This window comes from Lipophrys pholis (assembly GCF_963383615.2).
Source record: "Lipophrys pholis genome assembly, chromosome: 12".
NCBI classification, from domain to species: Eukaryota; Metazoa; Chordata; class Actinopteri; order Blenniiformes; family Blenniidae; genus Lipophrys; species Lipophrys pholis.
In genome coordinates, this window is record NC_137641.1 from 4,404,396 (window position 1) to 4,431,798 (window position 27,403).

A 27,403-nucleotide genomic window follows, 5' to 3' on the forward strand; every position below is an offset into this window, starting at 1 on the left:
GTCTTAACTCAGCTGTTGGGTTGAAAAATAACCCAACATTTCTTAGAGTGTATTCAGTCAGTTGAAATAAATCTAAATGAATTATTTTACTTGAACTGAAAGATGTTTACCTGTATTAAGATATTTACATAAACAACTGTGTAGTGATGGGAATTTGTTGTTATACGGTTGGTGTTGTTATATTGTTATATTATTTAGGAACAAAACCTTTCTCAGTTCTGCAGTGATACTTTTGTGCAGATTTCATTTACCCTGCATATATTGAGTGAGTTCATAACAAGTCATTTTTATTTGCCCACAAACTTTTTCCTGCATTTTATTATGGTCAGAACCAACTAATACAAGAAAAAACCCAAAGAACATGAAAAAAGCTTTCTTTTTATTTTCATTCAGATTTGCATATTGATAATGATTCGCTTCATAAATAATGACACATTGTTCTCCACCTACATTAAAGTAGATGAGCTGCTTATCTTAGTAAAAAGTATCTGCAATACTGGCCTCCACTTCAAACACTCCTTTCCCATCCTCCTACTCCCCATGTCTCCAAAGCTGCTTCTTCATACTGAAACCTACTGGATTTAGGGGGAACTGCAGGTCAGTATTTCTATTGCATCCTTCCATCCATCGGCATCCATCACAAAATCCATTAATACCAGACATGTTGATCGTTTTCTCCTCGACTTATAATTATAATCATTCAGTAACCTGTATTTTTCTATAAAATAATCCAGACTGGATTATTTTTAGTTTACACATATTTTTTCAAGTTTTTTTTTTTTTTTCAAACTGACGAAACAAATTCAAAGGTCTAGAATTTCAGATTATGTTTTTGTCTCCATTTTTATATTTTGGTACCACTTTGGCTATTTTCATCCTGTCAGGAAAAATACCTGTTAAACTTATCTGTTGCAAATATAAGTAATTGCTTCAGTACACAATCTATTCCATTTTTTACAAAAGACATATCATCTGTAGACCGTAGTGAGACAGCTTAGTTTTACACTTCATTATCAAGCAGGGACCTTTTGTCAGCCTCTGTGCAGTTCAACACAAATGGAAACCAAACTGATTGAAATCTTCTCATTTTGGTGACAAACCAGAAACTAAATGATTTCCTGAAGCGTCTCAACAGGGTTTAAATCAGCAAGTTGACTTCAAACTGGATGATACCTTGTGATTTTGGGCTCAAGCTGGACTTCCTGAACCAGATCTGTTGTAGCTCCATTCCCATCTCCACCTGTCCACATGTCCAAGTGTCCTTGAGCAAGACACTGAACCCCAAACTGCTCCCAGTGGATGGACTGAGTGCCTTGCATGGTCGCCGCCTCCATTGGTGTGTGAATGAATGGGTGAATGTGATCAACAGTGTAAAGCACTTTGGGGACTGCTAAAGGCCTCTGCATACTCCCATAAGAACAAGAAGAAAAGTTCAGAGGTGACGTCAGCCAGCTGCTGAACAAAATGCTTGTTCAGCAGGAGAGTTCATACTCGAGAAGAAGCTGTGGAACGTCCAGGCCACGCCCCCTCACTTCTGGAAAACGTTTTAACTTTTCAACTGCAGCTTATTTCTCACTTCAAATGTTTTCAGAAATACATTTCTCTGAACTGTTTCAGTAATAAAAGAGAAAGTTTGTGTCCAGGACGTGATGTTGGTCTGGTTTTAACTGCAGGAACTGACCGTCCTGAGTGATGCGTTCAGGTGCATCATGTAACTCCGACAATGCTATGTGTTACATGCTAATGATTTTTGGGGTTCACACAGTAGCGAGGCTACATGCTAAACATGATTAAAATATGACTGATACAGTCATTAGTAAGCTGGAACGTACATGAGCAGCACACAGCAGAGTGGCACCAAGAGACTTCAGCCCAGACGGTTGGTACTGCTGAACAAAATGTCTCTGGCCAGAAGGAGCTGGCTGAAGAACATGACATCATTTTCTTCTTGATCTTATGGAGGATGTATCGGCCTTTATGTGGCGGAAACGCGTTATATAAGTGAAATCCATTCACACATCTTCCATAGATGATTATTTTCTTTGTGAGTTTTCATGTGGTGCCGCAGTGAACTACGATCACTGAAACTTTTCCCACATGTTTCACGAGAATATGGCTTATCACCTGTGAGAGTTCTCTTCTGCACCAACAAACCATCCTGTCCGGTGTAACTTTTAACAAAGATTTCACCACTTTTCTTCTCATCATTGAGAGTTGTTAAATTCTGACATAATTTACGTTTTTTCTGAACAATATTTCCACATGTTTCCTCTCAAAGAAGCTTTTCACATTCAGCCTGCTTCTCTGACACAGGAAACTTGTCCACACAATCACTCTGAAACATGCTTCTTCTTTTCATCTCTGCATTTCTAGTTGATTCTGAGTCAACATGTTTTTTCACATCGTGGACTTCAGAGTCATGAGAGAGGAACTGCTCAGTGTCTGGTACTTCTTCTGGTTCACTCAGGGAACTTTGCTCCTCAATAGAAGGAACCCTAAAGGAATCACCTTCAAAATTCAGTATAAGCTGCTCTCCCTCGTGGCTGGTACCGAGTTCCTGGTGCTCCTCAATCTGTGGACTTTCTGGTCCTTTCAAAAAAAAGGGATTCATAGCAGTGAGTTCAATATAGAGAAACTAGAGGCCAAACTGCAGCTTCAGGATTTTGTGATGCATTAAAGTACCAAACAAACCCAACAAAAACCTTCATATAATCATATTGAAAAGGGAAATTTGTTGCACTTATATTCAAACTCACCTTACAACGTCGGTGGTTGCTGCCTCCTCCTCCTCCGCCTTTGGCACCTCCACCTCCTCCCACCTTGCCTCTTCGGCATCTTCGGCATCTTCGGCCTCTTCGGCCAGCACCTTTCTGCGCTCGTCTTGCATATGGGTTGCTCCAGAAGACAAAGAGAATTCACCTTAAAACCTAGAAGCCAAGACGACAAGTCAAGTGTAGAACCGCTTTTCACAGTTTCAGCTGCTTCAGAGCTCTTGACATGCAATGTGACCAACTGATGCTTTTCCTCAAATAGACTTCAAGCTTCTGTTGCGTTTCAGGTGTCCGATTACACGACAACGGCGCTCGAAGCCACTGAAAACACAACTTTTTGAAGATGGCTTCCAAGGTTGAAGATTTCATAAACACTTGGACTCCATTGCCGCGTACAAGGGGGGAAACCATACTTATCTGTGAATGTGTGTCGTTTCATTAGAAAAATAATAGCAGCCACTAACGGCCCAACATGAATCTTGAATGAAGTAAAGGAACGTCATTTTCAGGACGATGTCGTGTAAATGTGAAACTTTTCTGGAACAAAAACGTGAAAACGCAGAGTTTTCACTTGTTATCACACTTGTCATGTAAACGGGGCCTTGTTCTGTGTTCAAGGGAGGAGTATTAAATTGTTTTCTAGTGAGTTCTTAGCATCTGATCCAGAAAAACATCTACAGAAAAGCATATACTTATCCTTTCTTGAGCTCAGGGTTAATTTCTCATTTAAATCGACAACTTTTGGTTTGCTCAGCCGTTTGTTAAAGGAAAATAAGTTATACATGTCTTCAGTCAGCAAGTAAGCAAAGAAAACCTTGGTAGAAAGGTTCTCCTTTTGGAAATCTTGGAAAAATTGGAAAAATCTTTGAATCAAAAAGTGAAGCAAAAAAATGTTTGTAATAACCTGTGATGAAACTTGTAAGAGATGGTGAGGTGTAAAGGAATTCTAATTGATCTCGTTATCATGGAGCAGAGCAATGACACAAACACAAATGAGTTCAAACAAGATGAAATTGTTGTTAGTCAAATCACAAACGACAGCAACTGTTCATATACAAGAAGGATAATCAGGGTTTTTGGAAGTATAAAAATGATTTATGGACAACTAAAACAATCGTAGTTGTGTAGATGTTTACACTGCAATAAAGTGAGACCTTAAGGCTGAAGATACCTCAGGGGTTTAATCATTAGGTGACCTATTGAGAGACAAAAGACACTTTTCTTTGAACAGTAACCATGGTGACTTGGCTGGTTGCCATTTATGAAGTACATCCTGGACTCAAAGAAACCAAAGGCAAAATACTAAATATCAGGATCTTTTTAAATTGAGGCTGTATTCAAAGACTTTGTCACAAAGTCAAAGTTTCTCTGAACATGCCATCAGACATCTGATGTCTTGAAGAAAAGTCAATGTAATTATATCTCCAGTTTCCTCGTCCTTTTCTTGAAACTGGGAACTGTTCCAATAACACACATTTCCCACGTCATGTCGTTACACAACATTTAGCTCAATAGTATGAACGACACACCAAAATAATACAACCTCTTTGTACAAAGTATTAAGTGACAAATTCAATGGAGATTGTTTTTGATGAATAAAGTGATTTCAAAGAAAAAGTCTTAATTCCTTCCAAATCTAACACAATTACAGTCATTCAAATGCACCATTTCTATAAAAAAACCTAAAGAACAATAACTGTATTGTGACAAATGAGTTCAAATCACACTTTCATTAGAGATGAGGGGCTTTATTTTACAAGAACAATAACTAGTCAGTGATGTTCTACTTTCTTCTGTTCAAACCAACAGCTGCACCTCTTGCACCACCAGCTGCCAAGAGGTTAAACCAGATCCTCATTGAATACTTTCATACATAGTTTAAAGAAGGCTTTTAACCTCATACCAGGAAGTAGAGTATTGAATTGAAATCACAACGGAATCTTCAACCACTTGCTGTTTCCGCTGGAAGTTTTGAGAGCTGTTACTCATGATGGCATCTCCATTAGGCCATCAATGAGCCTGGAACGCTGTCCAGGACGGTCTCTCTGGGCCCTGTCAGACCTGGGGCTTGAATATGCGAAACAAAATGAAAAACATTAATCCTCAAGAACAAAACATAGAGATTTCTAATGAATTCAAGTTCGCTGCTTTGATTTGCAAAGGATAAGCTGAGGAATAATGAAACCTTACACTTTCATATACATTCTCTTGGTTTGACCAATTATTTGGACGAATGTACTCGAAATCGGTTTTGCATTTTTGGCTCTTAATAATTAAAAATTTCAACTGAATCGTCCTCTTCTTTGACAATTCCTTTTTCCTGTTTGCAAGGTTTCAGCTGCTATTTGGCAGCGATTTATTTTTCTCCACGTTCCCTGAGGTGGAAGTGTGGTTCTGAATTCCTAAGCCTGTAGTCACAGTCGGGAATTAAAACATTGGGCTTCTCTAACATAGGCATTCAGCACTCATGAGATTTAAAATAAAATCTTAGCACTAAGGTAATCTACAAATGGAGGAAAAAATAAGAAGGGTTGTTAAATACATCATTTCCCCCAAAATAATGGAAATGGTGCTGGTTCCAATAAAGCCCAAGATTAAACACGAAAACAGATTTTCTCTTATTGGCCTCAGCCTTTTGTTTCTTCTCATTAACAAACTGAGCATCTGATCACCAAACACCATTTTCTATTGTGACTGTCAAGCATGGAGCACATTAGGTGACATAATGAGATCACAGAGTCCTGGACACAATGTTACTTACCTTTTCGAGTCATGATATCGGTGCTGCTGACTTCTGTTCTCACAGTGAAGTCAATCAATACGTTGAGTCCAAGCAGGGAGAACTTTTCTTGTGCTTCAATAGACAAAATATCCTCCTCTCGCTAGCTTGGTTTTGCAAACGCATGTGGCAATAACAAAGGTATTTTTGAGTTATATCGCACTCAGAGATCAAAGGAGAGCAAAGGAGAGTAAAGGAGTGAACATTTGATCAAAGGAGATCAAAGGAGAGGCTCTTTACTCAATGTTTGACCTACCTCAAATGTATTAGGGACGTGTTGAAAAACCATAATCTACGAAAGAACTCTGTCTTGTGTATTTTCTGTCAATAGACTACAAGTGCCATTAACCCCGATCACGAGACTTCGCACCTCTTGAGCCACCTCTCTTAAGACTGCACAACAAAGAAAATGGAGTCTCCGTTTGGCAATCCCGCAGTCTCAACATCATCCCAGAAGCCTTCCTCAGCTTTAGCATCGAATGGAACTCAGTATCTGCCTGCATCACCAGCACCCAGCCCGCCCTCCTCCAGGCCCTGTCAGCCTAATCACCTGCTCAGGCAGATCATCCAACGCTCTCTCACACACATCCTGTTTGAAAGGTGAGAATAACTTTACACACTTGTATGAAACCCACAGCCTGTTACCTTTTGATTATCTCCATAGTGTAATTTAAGGTGTTTCTTCCAAAAAGATATTGGCATACACACAATAGAATTTTACAGTCTAATCATAATATGCAACAGGAGATGAGATGCATTTGAAATTCATGACCCTCAATTCCAGTCACCAGTCAAATTTAAGTTACAATTTCATTATATGTATGATTATCGGAGTATCCTGACCCACATTTGCAAAAACATTTGACTTTCACCATCATTTATTTTACAATAGTCACATGAAACTCTTGGCAGTTAAATGTGAGCGGCAGTCAAAGGTTGAGTGTTGATGTCACTATTTGTTCACTAACTCTTTTCATTTAAGGGTGTGTGAGTGTGAGGATTTAAAGATGTTAGAGAGTGAAGCTGCCAAACTTGTCGCAAGCATTGAAACGGAGATGTTGGACATTTTTCGAAACACCGACAACAAATACACCAACAAGTACAGAACTATACTGTTCAACATCAGGGACCAAAGAAATGAGGTCAGTTGATCGAACCCCTTTCAGTTTTAGAATCTCCACTCTACAGTTGACCAGGACTCATGATATGGAAGATGAGTTTTGTCCTCTATTCCCATAAATCTTGGGCTGGTTAGGGATTCCCATTGTAGCATTGATGCAAGAATTCATGACTGAGCAAGATCATGACACTGGCTGGTTCTTTGCCCAGTCATGAAAGGTCTAGATCATTAAATATATTGTTTTGCATACTAAATATTAGTACAGTACTATAAACTCAATCGAAAACACGATCATGACTTTATCTTTGGTGTCTCGTTCAGAAAAAGTTATCAAAATGAAAGAGGATGAATATACAGACAATTTGGCAACTCACAAAAAGACCAGGATGTTGTGATGTGCCTCAAACTAGGAGATTATTCTATATATACATTTCATCCATCTTCTTTACATGCTGCCTTCAGTTTGTCATAATTAGACTAAAATATCAACCAAAAAACAGATTTTTATTTCCTGCATGTCAACCTCTCTTCTGTTTATCAGACGTTTTGAATTGATGCCAGTTGATTTCATATGATCTCAGTTCTGCAGAGTTTGACTTTATCTTGAAATACTCTCTTCTGTCTGATGTTAACACTGACTACAAGGTGTGTGGAGTGGCTTCAGGTTATCAACTGAGGTTTGACTGCTCTATTTTGTATCCTGGTCTAAATGAGCTGTACCTGTTGCTTGCAGTGTCAATAATCTGACAAGTTACATCACGGCCAAGTCTATACTTTAAATGTCCTGACAGAATCTCTGCATCAAGATCAGGAGTGAATTTAGTGGCTAAAACACTCACCAATTTCATCCCAATCACTTTGATATTTCCATGCACATCAAATAAAATCTCACCACCAAGTATTTACATGTTGAAACACCACCGCCTCTGGTGAAGAAACATCTGATCTCAATAAATAAATTCATTAGTTCAGTTTATGTTAGGGATTTCTAGAGTGTGTGTGTGTGTGTGTGTGTGTGTGTGTGTTCAGTGAAGTGTATCAGTGTGCAGCAGTCAGTTTCTGTTCAGTCTGACTGAGGGAGGTTTTTGTACGATGGTTTTTCACTGTGTGAACACACTCTGACTGTTGATAACATGACGACTCTGACAGTAATAAACTGCAGCATCTTCATTTTGAACTCCACTGATGGTCAGAGTGAAGTCAGAGTTTGATCCACTGCTTGTAAAACGATCTGGAGTCCCTGATGCTCGAGTGTTGGTCCAGTAAAAGAGCAATTTAGGAGGTTGTCCATCTCTCTGTTGGTACCAGGCTAAAGCCTGATCACCATCACTATAAACATAAACATTCTGACTGGTCCTACATGTGATGGTGACGGAGGCTCCCGGAGCAGAGCTGACTGCTGCAGACTGAGTCACTGTGACCTGGCCTCTGGACTCTGAGGAAACACAGACAGAAACATCAAGCAGCCTCATGGTTTTGTGGGCTTCATATCAGAGGGACGGATGTTGACAGAGGAGAGGAGATTGATTCTCTGGACTTTACCTGTGAAGCAGCAGCAGAGGAGAGTCCAGATGAGGACGCAGATCACACTCATGTTTCTGATGAGGAGGATTTTTCTGTCTTCTGTTGTCATGAAGGACGGCTGTCAGTCATCCAGTCTTCAACTGTCAGGACTATAAACTCTCCCAGAGCACTGGAGCATGGTGCTGCTGATGCAAAGTGGCTCTATGGAAATGTTCTGACTGACTCCAACAGGGACCTGGATCACTTTCATCTCTCACTTTCACTCTGGATTCAAACTTTTATGAGTTATTAAGGAATTAAACTAAATAATTAAAGATACGTCTGTAGTTTTCAAATTTTATTTTCTAATTTTGCTGTTAAATCCCTTCAGGAATAAATTCCAATAGACATAATAGAAAAAATAGAAAATGATCTTTAAAACAATCTCTATAAATATATGTATTTCAAGTAGACATTGCAGATGAAAGAACTGTTCTCTTGTGTTCCGTTAGGATCAGGTGGTAAAAGTTGTTTTGGTGAGTTTGTTGGTTTCAGAATCAGAGAGTGGCGTCTCTCTACAGTCAGAGGTTTTTGTACAGCGGCTCAATGAGTTTGTATCACTGTGGTACACGTTCGGTGGAGGAACCAGACTGGATGTTGGAAGTAAGTTTATTCTCCTTTTAATTCTTTCAACTAAATAATTCAAATTCATACATTAAACCTTGTTTTGAATGATTTGAGATTAGAAAGATGTTTTTTTTTCTTAATAATTATTGTAGTGATCAAGTTTTAATCTCCATTGATTTCATGTAGTTTAGCTCAGCTCTGTTTCACTTTAATTTCATCACAGAGAAAAGTTATTAGTTTTAAATTTACACCGGATTAAAATCTCATTAGGATTAAATGACAAAACCAAAGATATTGTCAGTCTTTAAATGTGCTCAGTTAGAGCCTGATGGCTGTGGAACACACTGTTTTAACTCTACCAGTCTCATGTTGAAGCTGTTTTTACACTGACCTGTGTATTTAGGGACATTTCTGGTGCACTGGTCTGTCTTTGGGCTGAGTTTTAGTTGACATGTCCACTGTTTGAAATGTGTTTGTGTTGGAATGTGTGCAGGTTTTATTCTTCTTGTTTTATTGAGTGTCTCTTCATCACAGCTGGATTTATTCTTGGTTCTATAGAATGTTTCCCAATTCTGTTTCTCTTCTTGCTTTAAAATTCATTAATAATATTGTTATTTTACAGTAAAATAGAAATACTGATGATAAATGTAAAACTATGAAAACCTCTTAAAATAATTTAAACAGTTTTTTTCACATTTTGCTCCTAATAATTGAAATTATTAATTTAGATTTGAAGTTCATGTTAAAGTTTCCAGTCATAAGTTGTAAAGTGTAAACTTTCTGATAACGTTGATGCAAATGAAGAGTAAACGTTGAGACATCAGCTTGTGTTCCTTCCTGTGTAGTTTGAGGTATTTCAGGTCAAAGTGTTGGATGATTCTCTCTGTGCTGATGTGCATGAGAGGCTTCTTAAAGGGAAGTGAAACAATGTGTGAGTGAGTGACTGCTGGAGCAGAAAAAGCCTCTGACAACTTCTTCCAGGACCAAATCAGCTGTCTCCCACTAAAGCTGTCCAGGTGTGTGCTGGTTGATTGACAGCTGGGTGCTCCCTGTCCTCTAATTTGATTGGTGTCTCCTAGGTGATACCCGCCCCACCCTGACGGTGCTGCCCCCCTCCAGAGAGGAGCTGCAGCAGGGGAAGGCCACGCTCATGTGCCTGGCCAACGAGGGCTTCCCCTCAGACTGGAGTCTGAGCTGGAAGGTGGAGGACAGCAGCAGCAGCAGCAGCAGCAGCAGCTGGGAGGAGAGCAGGAGCCCCGGGGTGCTGCAGAAGGACGGCCTCTACAGCTGGAGCAGCACCCTGAGGCTCCCTGCAGACCAGTGGAGGAAGGTGGGCTCTGTGACCTGTGAGGCCACCCGGGGCTCCCAGACTCCCCTCAGAGAGACACTGAGGAGAGACCAGTGTTCCCAGTCCTGACCGGACTCACTGGGACTCTCACACTGCTTTTACTCTCACACTGATCTCACCTCTGTCATTCACCCTCTTTCACTTTCTTCTATCATCAAAGCAAACTGACTTCATCAATATTCATCTTCTTTCATCATCATTTTCTTCAAGCTTTGACAAAATAAAGACAGTTTTCACCTCAATCTTTGGTCTTTCATGACTTTTTTACAACAATAAAATCATCATGGCAAAGATGGATGAATGTAAAAATATTATATGAGAGTGTTTATATCCTCACATCCTTATTTATATCTTTCATTAAAAGCTGGAAGTTGAAACGTATTTGCATGTCCTATAAATGGTTGGATTAGATTGTAACAGTGGCAGCCTTGCATTTCAGACCTCGGCCTTCACTAGTGCTGGTCTGAGTCAATCCAGCCCTCAATCACTTTTTTATGGCTACAAAAACCAGGTCATCATGCAGAGATGCAGTATAAAAAGCCTTTGCATCACAGATAGATACTCGTGTTGCCAGAATAAATACCTTTATGATGAAAAGAATCAAAGTTCAAGTCTCCTTCTGTTTCAGCTTCATAAAAAAAGCCGCTGTTATTCCCAGAATTTCTGGGGGCCGTGGACGGTGACAAACGTTTTTCATGGTTTGAAAATAATATAATAGCGAATAACATAATCCTGAATCCTGCCATGGAACTTGTAGTGAGCACAAGTAAATTGTACCGGACCTCTGTGTGCTTGGAGCCCTGCGGTGCGTTCAATGACCTCTAGGAAAAGTCCCACTTTAAAAATGTTTTGACAATAAATCTGCAACCACATCTCTTTATCTTCTCCTTTAGCCATTGTCGGTTGACAAAACCACTATTAAATAAACACACATAATATTGTGAATGCAGCTCGCTCCAGATGCAGTCAGCTGGCGCTGGAGAGTGAACTCTCTGACGAGCCAATCAGAGGGCTTGAATACGCTGACGTCACCCGAGGCCTGCTGGCGGGTCCTGAGTCACCAATATCTATTTGTGTCATAAAAGCCATCGGCACTGGGTTACTTCACCTGATGAAGAGTCACCTACAATATCAAGAAGTTCTGAGGATAAAACCTGCTGTTTATTAAAGGTTTAGACATTTTGAATCTTCCATCATCCATTTTCTCCCTCTAATCCATTTCCGGGTGGTGGAGGTGTCAGTCTGAGCTCCGTCACCCAGATCATATTTGTTGGAATAATCTTACGAAAGGTTATCACATTCATTGTACCAACATTCTTTCTCATCTAATACGACTTGTATTTCTCCACTGTGATCTTTTATGGTTAGGAGGAATGTGGTCTGCAGATGGGAAGTGCCTTGAAATCAGATAAGAGGAACCCTAATAAAAGAAGAGGAGGCGGCAGAGGTTTTTCAGAGCGAGTTGGAGATTGTAACTGAAACACTCTCTGTCCGTACTCCTCGCGAGTAAAAACCAATCTTAAACTTGTGTGTGTTCTTCCTTGCAGAATTAATAAATGTTCAGAGGTTGGACCTGACAATATTGCACCAATTAAGAACCTTCCTGCAGGTGGTGAGCCCACGTGAAGGTGGTGTCCGGTGTGAGACACCACCTTCAGGAAGGTTCTTAATCGGTGCAATGTGATCTGGGTGACGGTGTTTGCCACCCGGATAAGTGAGAGAGGAATTATATAGTGTGTAAAACTAAAATCATGCTCAAATTCATTGTAAAAGTGTAATTGCATATTTTCATTACAAAATAAAGACATAGAATTTATAGTTGATTTAACAATTCTAGTTGGAAAATTTCACAATTTCACAATGCAGATTAGCAAAGGTAAACCCAGATTATGTTCAGTTTTATATTGAACTTAAAGAACACATCAAAACACTCAGTAACATAAACACAGAAAAAAAGCAATAAAACTATTGAGTTATTTAAAGAATGTGATGGAGCGGCTCCATCACGCGCGATGACGTAGCACATATCATCGCGGCGCACCCGCCGCGTAACGCACACACACACACACACGCACACGCACACGCACACGCACACGCACACGCACACACACACACACACACACACACACACACACACACACACACACACACACACACACACACACACACACACGGACACACACTCACTTACCTACTCTGCAATAACCTGCACTCACATACAAGCCAGTTTCTCCTCCTCTGTTGTCAGTATCGTGACCAAGGGTTCACACTTGTAGCAGTATGATTTCTCTCTCTCTCAGACATTCACACACACCTTCACTCACCTTCCAGTGTGGCGGAGGACAGCCGGCAGTGACGCGCCTGCAGGGTGACTGGCAAACCCGGGCCATACCACCAGTCGGGTTAAATGCTTTTGGGCCCGGAAGGTTTCACAGTCACGTGAACAATGTTATTATTTCTTTCCTTTAAAACTTATTGCCGAGTTTACTGAGGGGTTATTGTGGGACGGCAAGGTAAATGATGGAAAATCTATTTATTTATGTTGTAGGGTTTGTGTTTAAGAAAAAACAATGAATTTTTTCAGCGAAAGGTTACGCCCAGTGGGAGGGGCTAAGCGGATAAAACGGGCTGTGCTGGGCCTGATGGGAGAGTTGGACTCTGGTTAGAGGTGGTGGCAAGTATTGATCGGTGGAGCTTCATTGTTGTATCCTGAAGTTGAGGAAGAACTCATATGTATATAACCTGTACAGATTTGTATATAGAGTTTTCTTTGCTTTTGTTTATTTTCACATTTGGGTATTTTTTATTTTATTTTGCACTTTGTAAATAGTATGATTCACGGTTTGGAGAGGCCTGAAAAATAAATTAGAAAAACAACAACAACACAGCTGACGGCTACGCCATCGGTTTTCCCAGTTTGGGAAGGTTGTTGGGTGAACCCCGCGACAAAGAATTATTCCAAAAAGAATAATGAGACCCTCTGCTTCCCTCGTCTCTTTTGTGTTTTTTTTTTTTTTAATTATACTTTTCTTTTAAAATAAATAATGTCATCCTTATTTGTATTTGTTATAGTTATCTTTATAAGTTCATACCATGGAGCTTAAGATTATACTAATGTATTATTTGTGAGCATCGTCTGTTAAAATTGTTTGTTTTTGTTGTTTGATGTTTGTTTGCTCTGTTTGGATGTTCCCCCATTTGGGCAATAAAGTAGAAAATGAAATAAAATGAAATAAAATTAATTCATTAAAAACAAAAAGAGCATCAATATCAAAACCTGATTGGTTGAAGCAGCAGCGTGACCGACACTTATTTCAAGTTGCAGTTGCAGAGGGGCCAGAATGAACGTTATTTAGACGTCTTTCTTGGACGTTGTTTTCACGTCTTGTCTGGACGTCATATGGACGTCAATGAAAATACGTTTGAAAAGAGAAAGGACAGGTCATCAGTCTTCCACAGGACACACACAGACACTTCATTTAGCATTAACATTACATGCAGTTTTTTGGAATGTGGGAGGAAACCAGAGAACCCTGAGGAAACACAAGGAAATTCCACAAACAGCTCCAGCTGGATTTGAACCCACAACCTTCTGTCAAGCGAGAGCGCTAAACAGTGCAGCAATGAGAGCATTAACAATGACAATGACAATTGATAATGCTGATAAAACATTGACTCATGTACATAGTTGTATTCACCAGATGAAAAGTTATCAAAGTGGTGAGTTTCACCTTGGAGACTTAAAAAGTCTGAAGTTTGACTTTATTCTGAGAATATTATATTAAAGTAAAACAAATAAAATCAGGATTTTGACTTTAAAGACGTCATTTACAAAACGTTAATGCATCTTTAATGTGTCCAGAATCATCGTCCGTACATGGAAAATCAAAGAATTGAGAATAATTTTATCACATCTAAAACTAAATGAGTGGAAACGCTGGCGTTAACAGCCATACGGTTCAGCAGAAATCAAGGTCAGATGTTATTAAGTTTGTGGCTGAAGCAGCAGGAAGATTTGTGGGAGTAAAGAATGACTCCCCACAGACACTTCATGCTTCTAAGAGGGTGAGTCAGGAGGGGTCAGTCCAGAAGTCCAGCAGCCGGTCTGACACAGGGGATGAGGAAGGTGAAGACATGGATGATGGTGACTTCATTGATGGTATCCAGGACGTTTCCTTTTTTCATAATGGTCTGAGGAAAGGAGAGGTGGAGGTCTGCACAGCAGAGAAAAGACAGAACATGTGAGAGAAGAGACAGGAGAAGAAGCTCAGAGCAGAGGTGGTGAGGCTCTGAGGTCAAGCGTCCAGAGGGATGGACAGTCCACAGAGAGGTTGAAGAAGTGAGGCAGTGTCAGGGCTGATGTGTGACAGAAGGACAACAGGAAGAGAGGAAGTGAAGCTTTACAAGGACGTCTACAAAATGTGCTTTGGAGTCGGTGCTGCTGCACATCCAAGTCAAAGAATCAACAGAGATTCAACAGTTTAAAATGAACTTACTACCAAAGGTCAAAGAATCTGCTGAGAGCTCAGCACTTACAAGAATCTAAAGATTGTTTTCCATCAATCAGTTGATCAATAGATGAGATATTAATCCATCAGTGTGACGATCAACTTGTTTGGCCTTTTGTCAAGAAAAGTGCCAAATTAACTAGAAAGAAAATGAGAGGGACACTTTGCTTTTAAGTAGGGATGTCCCGATCAGATCGGTAGATATCGGATCGCGGCCGATATTGGTGATTTGTAAATAATCGGGAATCAGGAAATCCAGCCGATCGCCCCGCCGATCTAATTTAAAAAAAAAAAAACATTTTCACGTCAGCTGCCGTAAAGCGAGCCCCGTTTGCAACCTGCCGTAAACTGAGGTTAGCAGTCTAAAACCATTGAGTGGATAAAATGTCAGCAGTCTGGAGGTATTTTAAGGTTGACAACCAAACCAGTCCAGCGGCCAGTTGGACTATTTGCTTCGCCACAGTCCCGAGAGGTGGAGCCCCACTACTTCGTTTAACACAACTGATTTGATAAGACATCTAAAAAGTAAACATGCGGCGGAGTACGCTCAGCAAAGACGATCATCCGTGGAAAAAAAGATGACGTAATCGCCCCCCTCCTCCCCCCACCGTGGTCCTAAACGTCACCTAACAACCACAACAATCACGGACTTCAAGCTCTGGTCGAGCTGCAGAAGCTAGAAGCAGGCGGAGCGGGGCCATAGACCGAGATATATATATATATATTATATATATATATATATAGAGAGAGAGAGAGAGAGAGACAGAGAGAGAGAGAGAGAGAGAGAGAGAGAGAACAAAAGAAACCCAGAAAACGTTCAGATGTGCATGGCTATACATTGCATTTGACAATTATTATTGTATAATTGTACTACTACAGTATTTTTGTTATTGCTATTCTTATAATTATTGTATTCTCATATTATTATTTTATTTTATATTTATTGGTATTCTCATTGGACTATTATTATTGCTATATTATTATGTTACCTTATTATAATTATCTAATGCTGTTTATTATTATTATTATAGTTTTTATTATTTTATTATAGATACTGGATTCTTATAACATTATTGATATTATTTTTATAACCATTACTACGGCTGAGTATAGCCAGTAACCTATTTGGCCAAGATAACAGTATTATCACAATACAGTGATTCTACTCAGTATATCTCTGGAAATTTCATCCACGATACATTAAAGGGGACATATCATGCTAAATCCACTTTTTTAGCTCTTAAATGCATTTTGTTGTATATTTAGAGTGTTTAGAAGTACAGAAAAGTTCAAAGTAGTCTCTTCAGGTGCTCCGTTGATATCTTTATATTCTGTTTTGGTCATATTTTGCAATCTGTTTCGATTTTTCTATTCTCTATTACGTTTTTTGAACAATGACGTCACAGTATTCGCAGCAGAACTGCCAGATTAGGACATCGACTCCAGGTCCAACACTTCGAGCAATCCGCCATTTTTGTTTCTCGCTGCGATTTTGTAGTCCAACCTCAAGGATGCCGAAGTTACGAGAGGATAAGTCGAAATGTTCGGTTGTTGGATGTAGTAACCCACAAGCTTCGTTACACCGTCTCCCAGCATCAGAACCTTTTCGAAGTGCCTGGTTGAGTTTTATTTTTCACAGAAATGTACCCACATCTGTGGGTAAGGTCATTTTTGTGTGCGCGAAGCACTTCAAGGACGACTGCTTCAGCAACCTCCGCCAGTATAAAGAAGGATTTGCCGAAAGACTTGGTCTGATTGAGCGGTCAGTTCCTTCTATCTATGGAGACGACGAACAGAGCACTTCGGTAAGCTGTATATAACGCTAAAAAGTGTGATGATAAGACGTCCCTGTCATTGTTTTGTTAGCATTAGCAGTTGCACCGTCTTCATATGTTAGCGCTGTGCGCTCGTTTTAGATCCTATGATCCTATGATATGGCCTACGTGATTTAATTTAGTGTAAATATAGTGACACACCATTGCGTTACATCCATATGAAGACGTTGTTCTGCAGGTGCATCATCGTCATTTTCATCTCGCTCCGCCGGGTCCGACTCTGGCTCCAACATGTATGGCTGGATGGACAAATCTTCCGTTGTTGACATTTTGTAAATAATGTGTGAATATAAAGTTTCTGCGCCGCTTGATAATTGTATCTGTTCTATCAAACTACAAAGATGGCCGAACAGGGTGGCGTTGAACCGAGTGTCACCTCTGCAACCTGGAGAGGAGGCGGGGTATGAAGTGTCTCATTTGCATTTGAAGAGACCGCCCCAAAACGAGTTGCTCTCAGAAGCACATCAGAAAAGGGGTAGAAAAGGGGCCTGTGGAGCTATAATAATGAGGAATTCAGACCCAAGCATTGCAGTTCCGCTTTATATAGACCACAACTGTATGATTTATATGTAAAAAGGAAGGATTTAAAAGCATGATATGTCTCCTTTAAGACGTCTGTCTATCTGAAGAAATTCACAATTTATTGACTGAACCCACTTCACAGGAATTATACAACATTGTCAATCAATTTCACATGAATAACAGCCCAGTACAACACATTAACACAGTAAACAAAGTGTGTACTGTACATTAACACACACTAAACAAAGTGTATACTGCACATTAACACTCACTAAACAAAGTGTGTACTGCACATTAACACACAAACAAAGTGTATACTGCATATTAACACACACTAAACAGAGTGTATACTGCATATTAACACTCACTAAACAAAGTGTATACTGCATATTAACACTCACTAAACAAAGTGTGTACTGCACATTAACACACACTAAACAAAGTAGCTACATGTATGACGTTTTTAAAAAATCAAACAGTTTGGAAATCAGTTTAAAATTCAACTTATAATTCTACTTAGAGATTTAGGAAACCTCTTTCCATCGTCGATGTTCATTCACCCCTGCCGCCACCACCACCGGTTCAAGATGGCGGAGCTGTTGATGTGTCCCTCCCCAGTCTATGGTTTTCTCTATTAAGGAGTGTGTTTTGAATTGGGAAGTGTTTTCTTAATTAGGAAGTGTTTTTTGAATTGGGAAGTGTTTTCTGTAGTTTGCAGCGTTTTGCACTTCCAGGCCACCGTAGTAATCAGTTACTTTTTACTCTGATTTCTGACCACAGCGATCTGTAATAAAGTCACAATTGATTTTAATCAGACCAAAACTTACATCATGTGTGTTCAGTACCAGTGTTGATGGTAACATGTCACGAATCGCGTTAAGAATCGGAACCAACAAACATCACCACTAAACCTTAACATTGCATCAACAACACATCTGCAGAGATATTACAACTTAATTTAATCAGTCAATCAATCAAATAAAGATTATTTGTCCCTGGGGGGTAATTACGTAAAAGGTTGCATAGAAAAAGCAGCGCAAATAAATAAATAGATGAATAGATAAATAGTTCAACAACAAACTACAACTACGTCACCGGGTAAATAAATACCAGTAGTTAAACACTGATAATCTTTAGTCTTCTTAAGGATTATATGATGCATTAGCAATTCTGAGTCGTGTAAGTTCAATAAATGTTGTACTTTTTTCATTCAGCTCACAGTATTGATGTAAATCATTAAATAATAAACGTACCAAAGGATCTGGACAGGCGGTGCAGTGGTAAAGCCTTGTAAATAGTGTCAGTGAGCATTCAGGATCTCTCAGTCAATCTTTGATTTCTCAGGTGAACTCATAAGGAATCGAAAGATCAAAGGATGTCTCACACAAACAAACATGTCACAAAGGGTAATGACTTTGATACAAAGAGTTTTGTCTTTTAAGATTTATTTATTTGTTTATTTATGAACATGTGCAAAAATAACAAACAAGAGAAACAAACAGACTTATTGTAGCACACAATAACATGTTAGCTCATCCACAAACCACAGATTAGCATGGTAGCTTGTTTATGTAGCACATGATAGCAGGTTAGCTCATAAACAAGGACTTTCCTGGTATTGTGTAATCCTGGTGTGAATGAAGCAACAGTGTTCTGACCACCTGCAGTTAGTGATGTCATCACAGTGGGTGAGAGGACGGATTTTATCCACATATTTTGGAAAAAAACTCCTCAGAATCCACAGATTTCGGGCAAATATTTTCATAAAATTATCATTTCTTGAGAGGACAATGTGTTGTCTTTCAGTCTGTGTGGGTTTGAAAGCAGACAGACGTAAACTTTAGACATTAGGAGGCGCAGTTTGATGCAGACACACGATTTTGCTCCATCTGACTCATTTATAAATGTCGCTTGAAATCGCTGGAACCAAAAAAATGACAGCATTGTTCTCTCTAGTCAAAAAGGTATTTTTTTATGATATTTTCCCCACATGCGTTACAACGTCTTGCTCGGCAGGTTCTTGTCGTGCTTCTGATCTGCTCGTTTTGTTTATCACAGTCATAGTTTAGCCACAGTGGCCACTTGTTCAGAGTGATCTGTCACGGCTGTTTTTGAAGAGACATTTTGGTTTTCCCATGTATTTGAATGAGAGGAGGAGGAGGGAGGAGGAGGAGGAGGAGGGAGGTGGAGGAGGGAGGAGGAGGGATGAGGAGGAGGAGGGATGAGGAGGAGGGAGGAGGAGGAGGAGGAGGGAGGAGGAGGAGGGAGGAGGAGGAGGGAGGAGGCGGGAATCGGTGTTCGGAACTTTGACAGCTAATAAACATGAAACTGCTCGACGAATGACAAAGTTGAACTGAATTATTGAGCAGGAGAGTCTCCTCTGTCATTTAATAGTGTTTTGGAGCCGATACGATATTCGCCCTCAGAGGAGATAGCGTTTATCTTGTTCTGAAAGGCGGACTTCCTGTTGGATTTAGTTCCGGGGTATCAGGTGATTTTTAGATCCTGATGAGACCAACAATTGAGTTTTGGTTTGATCTCTCTACGACATTGTGGCCGTTTTAGTGTTTCTAGGTGGCACTAGAGAGCACATTTTGGCACTCTGGGGGTTATTTTTTACATTTTCCTATATTTTTCGCCAGTCTTGATGAGTGTGCCAAATTTGGTGAGCATTTGAGCGTGTTTAGGGTATAACATTTATTCTCCCTCAGAGGTAATAGCATTTGCGTGAGGGCCTTCTTTGGGTGAAAATCTTACTTTGGAAGGCAAATTGCAAACTTCCTGTTGAATCTAGGTTGGGGTATCAGGTGATTTTTAGGTCTTGATGAGACAAACAATTGAGTTTTGGTTTGATCTCCAGATGACATTCCTACGGGCCGTGGTGGCCATTTTAGTGTTTCTAGGTGGCGCTAGAGAGCACATTCTTGCACTCTGGGGGAGTGTGCCAAATCTGATCAACATTTGATCGTGTTTAATGGGTCAAAATGTGGCTCAAAGCCGCGTCAGGAGTGGGCAAAAACAATAATAAGAAACATATGAAATACAATAGGGTCCTGGTCTTTCAGGCTTGGTCCCTAAAAAAAATACCATGTGCAGCAATAACTTTATTATTTGATTATATATCCTCCAGCCACTTTCTACCACTTGTCCCATTTTCCCAGAATTATCCAGAGACTCTGTGGCAAAGATCAGTCGTTCCTTTTTATGTCTTTTCTTCATGTCAGGAGAATTTTCCTCGTAAGAAAACCTCATGGAGACAGAAAACACAGGAATCAGACTGAGAGCGATTTGAGAAAGTTTAAGACCATTTTATTACATTATTCTTGCAAGAAGAGACAAAGTCACAGTCCAACCTCTGCATGATTGTCCAGGAGTTTGTCTCATTCTGAAGTCAGACAGCGCCCCCTAAAGGCTGAAATTGTTTTGAGACTGCATGAAGGACACCAAAAGCAGCAGAGATGTTTGAACAGTGCTGACACAGGTCATCCTTCAACACAGACTGAACATTACACATCATTCTTTATGAGACAAAAAAAGATTTCCATAACACTTTGTAATATGTTTGATAATCAGACTTTGGTCTTCTGTATTGTGTCCATTGATATTTAGTTTATTTATTTTCTTTTTTAACTGTCTATGTCTCTCTAGGCCAAAGAAATAGGATGAGTTTCTCTCTCCAATGAATAATTGGTCTAATTCAGATTGAAGCTTGTTTAATTCTATTGAGTCTTCTCTTGATAGAACATTCTTTTTACCCAGACTGTTTAATTAAAGGACGATGTTTTGCTGTTTTTGTTTGTTTCTTTTAGTGATATTTTTACTGATTTTAATCCCAAGTTCATTTACTTTAAATTTGAACCTCTCCCATTTACTAATAGAAAACATTTCCAAGGCTTCAAGCTCTAAAATCAGCTGTTTTACTTCCTATCAAAATACAGTGCTATCCAACAGTGTATTATTACATTTTTAAATCAAATTTATGCTGCGACTATTCTTTGGAAGTACCAAGGATAATGTTATTATGCAATGGTCAGTTAAAGGTGAGGCAGAGATGTCCTGTTTGTTCAGAAACTCTTCAGAACACAGCAATGTGTTTGACTCGATCAGTGTTAGCCCCGCCCACTGAGTTTGATGGACGAGTTTAACAAGATAAAATTAATTCATGAAGCCGTGCAACACCGGACCATGAAATAATTAAATACATCATGAAATAATTATAGATGTTTTTACATAAAATTAATTAATTTTAATTCATTAACGACACATTTAATGACACATTTATGTATTTAATTCCAATTTTAATTAATTAATGACACATTTAATTAATTATTGAATGGTTTATTTCATTATTTAATTTTGGCACAGTCAGCCCTCCATAGGAGCACCACCTGATGAACCAGTGAAAAATAACTGCAGGCAAAGTACATTATTAATCCTTTAAGATCATCTATAGTATTTTATTTTCTGTGAATATAGCTTCCTCCTGAGATGCATATTTGTGTGTGAGGATTGAACTTCCTGGTTCTTGGTCTCCTCTTGCTGCTTCAGGCTGAGTTTTCTCCTGATCCACACTGATGGTTGCATGAGTTGGACTAGCTCCTCTCTCTCAATGCAGTTTGTATTTCATGCAGTCAAATGTAAGTGTTCATGCTCAGGCTGTGGTACATTCATTCAGATCACATGATCTTTATGGAGAGTGGGGCTTGCAGCCCGAAGCCCTGCTCCAGGATGATTTAGAAGCTCAGAGCTGATTGGCTGGCGTCAATGGAGGCACTGCTTGACAGAACCAGAGTGAGTTGTGACGCCAGCTTATGCGCCGCGAGAGCTAACAGTTAAGAATCCAAATGAATGAGGTTGATTATTTACTGGTGTATAAATGTAAAACTCTGACTTCAGAGGAGAAACTGGAGGTAAAGTGAGTGTAAGGTCATAATAAAATCTGTGTAAGAATCTCACTTGTAAATCAATATGCTGCTCGTCTAGTGGAGGAATTCTTTCCTTGCAATCAGTAGGCCCGTGTTCAACTCCCCACCGAGACACAGTTTAGTTTATTAAATGATTTAATCAGAGGCTATTCCCCATGTTAAACCTTTTCACAAGATGGGATCCTACAGTATATGGTTGTCATAAAGATGTTGGAGCTCAAAACTTCTGCACAAACTTTAGTTTGGTATTAAGTGGTGTTGAACTCTGCGCTCAGTAGACCTGAAATAAAATCTCACCACCAAGTATTTACATGTTGAAACACCACCGCCTCTGGTGAAGAAACATCTGATCTCAATAAATAAATTCATTAGTTCAGTTTATGTTAGAGATTTCTAATGTGTGTGTGTGTGTGTGTGTGTGTGTGTGTGTGTGTGTGTGTGTGTGTGTGTGTGTGTGTGTGTGTGTGTGTGTGTGTGTGTGTGTGTGTGTGTGTGTGTGTGTTCAGTGAAGTGTATCAGTGTGCAGCAGTCAGTTTCTGTTCAGTCTGACTGAGGGAGGTTTTTGTACGACGGTTTTTCACTGTGTGATCACAGCTTGACTGTTGATTTCATGATAACTCTGACAGTAATAAACTGCAGCATCTTCAGCTTGAACTCCACTGATGGTCAGAGTGAAGTCAGAGTTTGATCCACTGCCTGTAAAACGATCTGGAGTCCCTGATGCTCGAGAGCTGGTGTAGTAAATGAGCCTTTTAGGAGGTTGTCCATCTCTCTGTTGGTACCAGGCTAAACGGTCAGAGCCATAAACTTTCTGACTGGTCCTACATGTGATGGTGACGGAGGCTCCCAGAGCAGAGCTGACTGCTGCAGGCTGAGTCACTGTGACCTGGCCTCTGGACTCTGAGGAAACACAGACAGAAACATCAAGCAGCCTCATGGTTTTGTGGGCTTCATTTCAGAGGGACGGATGTTGACAGAGGAGAGGAGTTTGATTCTCTGGACTTTACCTGTGAAGCAGCAGCAGAGGAGAGTCCAGATGAGGACGCAGATCACACTCATGTTTCTGATGAGGAGGATTTCTCTGTCTTCTGTTGTCATGAAGGACGGCTGTCAGTCATCCAGTCTTCAACTGTCAGGACTATAAACTCTCCCAGAGCACTGGAGCATGGTGCTGCTGATGCAAAGTGGCTCTATGGAAATGTTCTGACTGACTCCAACAGGGACCTGGATCACTTTCATCTCTCAGTTTCACTCTGGATTCAAACGTTCATGAGAATATTAAGGAATTAAACTGAATAATTAAAGATATGTCTGTAGTTTTTATATTTTTTTCCATTTTCTATTTTTGCTGTTAAATCCCTTCAGGAATAAATTCCAATAGACATAATAGAAAAAATAGAAAATAATCTTTAAAACAATCTCTGTAAAATTATTAAAACCTCTTGATATACTTTTCACAGTTTTTTTCACATTTTGCTCTAAATAATTGAAAATATTAATTTAGATTTGAAGTTCATGTTAAAGTTTCCAGTCATAAGTTGTAAAGTGTAAACTATCCGATAACGTTGATGCAAATGAAGAGTAAACGTTGAGACATCAGCTTGTGTTCCTTCCTGTGTAGTTTGAGGTATTTCAGGTCAAAGTGTTGGATGATTCTCTCGGTGCTGATGTGCATGAGAGGCTTCTTAAAGGGAAGTGAAACAATGTGTGAGTGAGTGACTGCTGGAGCAGAAAAAGCCTCTGACAGCAACTTCTTCCAGGACCAAATCAGCTGTCTCCCACTAAAGCTGTCCAGGTGTGTGCTGGTTGATTGACAGCTGGGTGCTCCCTGTCCTCTAATTTGATTGGTGTCTCCTAGGTGATACCCGCCCCACCCTGACGGTGCTGCCCCCCTCCAGAGAGGAGCTGCAGCAGGGGAAGGCCACGCTCATGTGCCTGGCCAACGAGGGCTTCCCCTCAGACTGGAGTCTGAGCTGGAAGGTGGAGGACAGCAGCAGCAGCAGCAGCAGCAGCTGGGAGGAGAGCAGGAGCCCCGGGGTGCTGCAGAAGGACGGCCACTACAGCTGGAGCAGCACCCTGAGGCTCCCTGCAGACCAGTGGAGGAAGGTGGGCTCTGTGACCTGTGAGGCCACCCGGGGCTCCCAGACTCCCCTCAGAGAGACACTGAGGAGAGACCAGTGTTCCCAGTCCTGACCGGACTCACTGGGACTCTCACACTGCTTTTACTCTCACACTGATCTCACCTCTGTCATTCACCCTCTTTCACTTTCTTCTATCATCAAAGCAAACTGACTTCATCAATATTCATCTTCTTTCATCATCATTTTCTTCAAGCTTTGACAAAATAAAGACAGTTTTCACCTCAATCTTTGGTCTTTCATGACTTTTTTACAACAATAAAATCATCATGGCAAAGATGGATGAATGTAAAAATATTATATGAGAGTGTTTATATCCTCACATCCTTATTTATATCTTTCAATAAAAGCTGGAAGTTGAAACGTATTTGCATGTCCTATAAATGGTTGGATTAGATTGTAACAGTGGCAGCCTTGCATTTCAGACCTCGGCCTTCACTAGTGCTGGTCTGAGTCAATCCACCCCTCAATCACTTTTTTATGGCTACAAAAACCAGGTCATCATGCAGAGATGCAGTATAAAAAGCCTTTGCATCACAGATAGATACTCGTGTTGCCAGAATAAATACCTTTATGGATGAAAAGAATCAAAGTTCAAGTCTCCTTCTGTTTCAGCTTCATAAAAAAAGCCGCTGTTATTCCCAGAATTCCTGGGGGCCGTGGACGGTGACAAACGTTTTTCATGGTTTGAAAATAATATAATGGCGAATAACATAATCCTGAATCCTGCCATGGAAGTTGTAGTGAGCACAAGTAAATTGTACCGGACCTCTGTGTGCTTGTAGCCCCAATGACCTCTAGGAAAAGTCCCACTTGAAAAGTGTTTTGACAATAAATCTGCTACCACATCTCTTTATCTTCTCCTTTAGCCATTGTCGGTGTACAAAACCACTATTAAACAAACACAACTATAATATTGTTAATGCAGCTCGCTCCAGATGCAGTCGGCTGGCGCTGGAGAGTGAACTCTCTGACGAGCCAATCGGAGGGCTTGAATACGCTGACGTCACCCGAGGCCTGCTGGCGGGTCCTGAGTCACCAATATCTATTTGTGTCATAAAACCTGCTGTTTATTAAAGGTTGAGACATTTTGAATCAAAACTGAAGTAATAAACATAAAAGAAACTGTTTTTATGAGAAAAGGAGAATAAGTCCCAGAGGAAAATCTTTTGGGATTTTTATCTTAACAGACATTGATTGGCAGAGAGCTTGGTTATTGCCATACAGATTTTGTATTGTCAATAAAATTAAGCAAGTACATATCAATATTTTGCACAACATATATTTAACAAATATAAACTTATCCAAATTTTTAGAAAGTGAAAAAAAACTCATTAATCCCAAATCATTAAGTCATTAATTGTTTTACTGTTCCTATTCAACTACCTTATGGACTGAGAATTATACACTATGTAAAACTAAAATCATGCTCAAATTGATTGTAAAAGTGTAATTGCATATTTTAATTACAAAAATATAGACATAGAATTTATAATTAATTTAATAATTCTAGTTGGAAAATTTCCCATTCGCAAATGCAGATTAGCAAAGGTAAACCTAGATTATGTTCAGTTTTATATTGAATTTAAAGAAACACATTAAAACACTAAGTAACATAAACACAGAAAAAAGTAATAAAATTATTGAGTTATTTAAAGAATTATTCCAAAAAGAATAATGAGACCCTCTGCTTCCCTCGTCCCTTTTGTGTTTTCTTTTTTTTTAATTATACTTTTCTTTTAAAATAAATAATGTCATCCTTATTTGTATTTGTTATAGTTATCTTTATAAGTTCATACCATGGAGCTTAAGATTATACTAATGTATTATTTGTGAGCATCGTCTGTTAAAATTGTTTGTTTTTGTTGTTTGATGTTTGTTTGCTCTGTTTGGATGTTCCCCCATTTGGGCAATAAAGTAAAAAATGAAATAAAATAAAATAAAATGAATCAATTAAAAAACAAAAAGAGCATCAATATCAAAACCTGATTGGTTGAAGCAGCAGCGTGACCGACACTTATTTCACGTTGCAGTTGCAGAGGGGCCAGAATGAAAGTTTTTTAGACGTCTTTCTTGGACGTTGTCTGGATGTCTTTTCTGGACATCATATAGACGTCAATATTTGACATCCAGAAGACGTCCTCAGACGAGCCAGAATGAACGTTTTTTAGACGTCTTTCTTGGACGTTGTTTTCACGTCTTGTCTGGACGTCTTATGGACGTCCATGAAAATACGTTTCAAAAGAAAAAGGACAGGTCATCAGTCTTCCACAGGACACACACAGACACTTCATTTAGCATTAACATTACATGCAGTTTTTAGGAATGTGGGAGGAAACCAGAGAACCCTGAGGAAACACAAGGAAATTCCACAAACACCTCCAGCTGGATTTGAACCCACAACCTTCTGTCAAGCGAGAGTGCTAAACAGTGCAGCAATGAGAGCATTAACAATGACAATGACATTTGATAATGCTGATAAAACATTGACTCATGTACATAGTTGTATTCACCAGATGAAAAGTTATCAAAGTGGTGAGTTTCTCCTTGGAGACTTAAAAAGTCTGAAGTTTGACTTTATTCTGAAAATATTATATTAAAGTAAAATAAATAAAATCAGGATTTTGACTTTAAAGACGTCATTTACAAAACGTTAATGCATCTTTAATGTGTCCAGAATCATCGTCCGTACATGGAAAATCAAAGAATTGAGAATAATTGTATCACATCTAAAACTAAATGAGTGGAAACGCTGGCGTTAACAGCCATACGGTTCAGCAGAAATCAAGGTCAGATGTTATTAAGTTTGTGGCTGAAGCAGCAGGAAGATTTGTGGGAGTAAAGAATGACTCCCCACAGACACTTCATGCTTCTAAGAGGGTGAGTCAGGAGGGGTCAGTCCAGAAGTCCAGCAGCCGGTCTGACACAGGGGATGAGGAAGGTGAAGACATGGATGATGGTGACTTCATTGATGGTATCCAGGACGTTTCCTTTTTTCATAATGGTCTGAGGAAAGGAGAGGTGGAGGTCTGCACAGCAGAGAAAAGACAGAACATGTGAGAGAAGAGACAGGAGAAGAAGCTCAGAGCAGAGGTGGTGAGGCTCTGAGGTCAAGCGTCCAGAGGGATGGACAGTCCACAGAGAGGTTGAAGAAGTGAGGCAGTGTCAGGGCTGATGTGTGACAGAAGGACAACAGGAAGAGAGGAAGTGAAGCTTTACAAGGACGTCTACAAAATGTGCTTTGGAGTCGGTGCTGCTGCACATCCAAGTCAAAGAATCAACAGAGATTCAACAGTTTAAAATGAACTTACTACCAAAGGTCAAAGA

General features: G+C 39.7%; 1 protein-coding gene and 2 gene segments (V, D, J or C); 1 reads left to right on the top strand and 2 right to left on the bottom strand.

Moving 5' to 3' along the window:
* LOC308117567 (immunoglobulin kappa variable 4-1-like) overlaps positions 1-27,403 on the bottom strand; it is a 93,676-nt gene that overhangs the window by 47,939 nt on the left and 18,334 nt on the right.
* Positions 358-8,324, bottom strand: LOC308118256 (uncharacterized protein). 2 transcript variants are annotated; one of them, XM_080477607.1, is made up of 4 exons: positions 8,213-8,324; positions 8,031-8,105; positions 2,757-2,927; positions 786-2,589 (listed from the first exon to the last, which is right to left on the bottom strand). In XM_080477607.1, exons 1-3 carry the CDS (start codon positions 8,301-8,303, stop codon positions 2,758-2,760), a joined length of 336 nt encoding a protein of 111 aa, XP_080333733.1. In that variant the 5' UTR covers positions 8,304-8,324; the 3' UTR covers positions 786-2,589; position 2,757. The 2 variants fall into 2 exon arrangements, 1 of the variants encoding a protein (XP_080333733.1); XR_013935877.1 differs by lacking the exon at positions 8,031-8,105 and having other exon boundaries at positions 358-2,589.
* Positions 8,805-10,389, top strand: LOC308117844 (Ig kappa-b4 chain C region-like). The segment is given in 2 exons: positions 8,805-8,836; positions 9,880-10,389.

Excerpts from the sequence above, each read along its gene's own strand:
- LOC308118256 (XM_080477607.1), bottom strand. The coding sequence starts at position 8,303 with ATGACAACAGAAGACAGAAAAATCCTCCTCATCAGAAACATGAGTGTG. Across the intron at positions 8,106-8,212 it reads CCTCTGCTGCTGCTTCACAG|AGTCCAGAGGCCAGGTCACA; the intron begins GTAAAGTCCAGA and ends GTGTTTCCTCAG. Across the intron at positions 2,928-8,030 it reads AGCCTCCGTCACCATCACAT|GTTTTAAGGTGAATTCTCTT; the intron begins GTAGGACCAGTC and ends CTTGGCTTCTAG.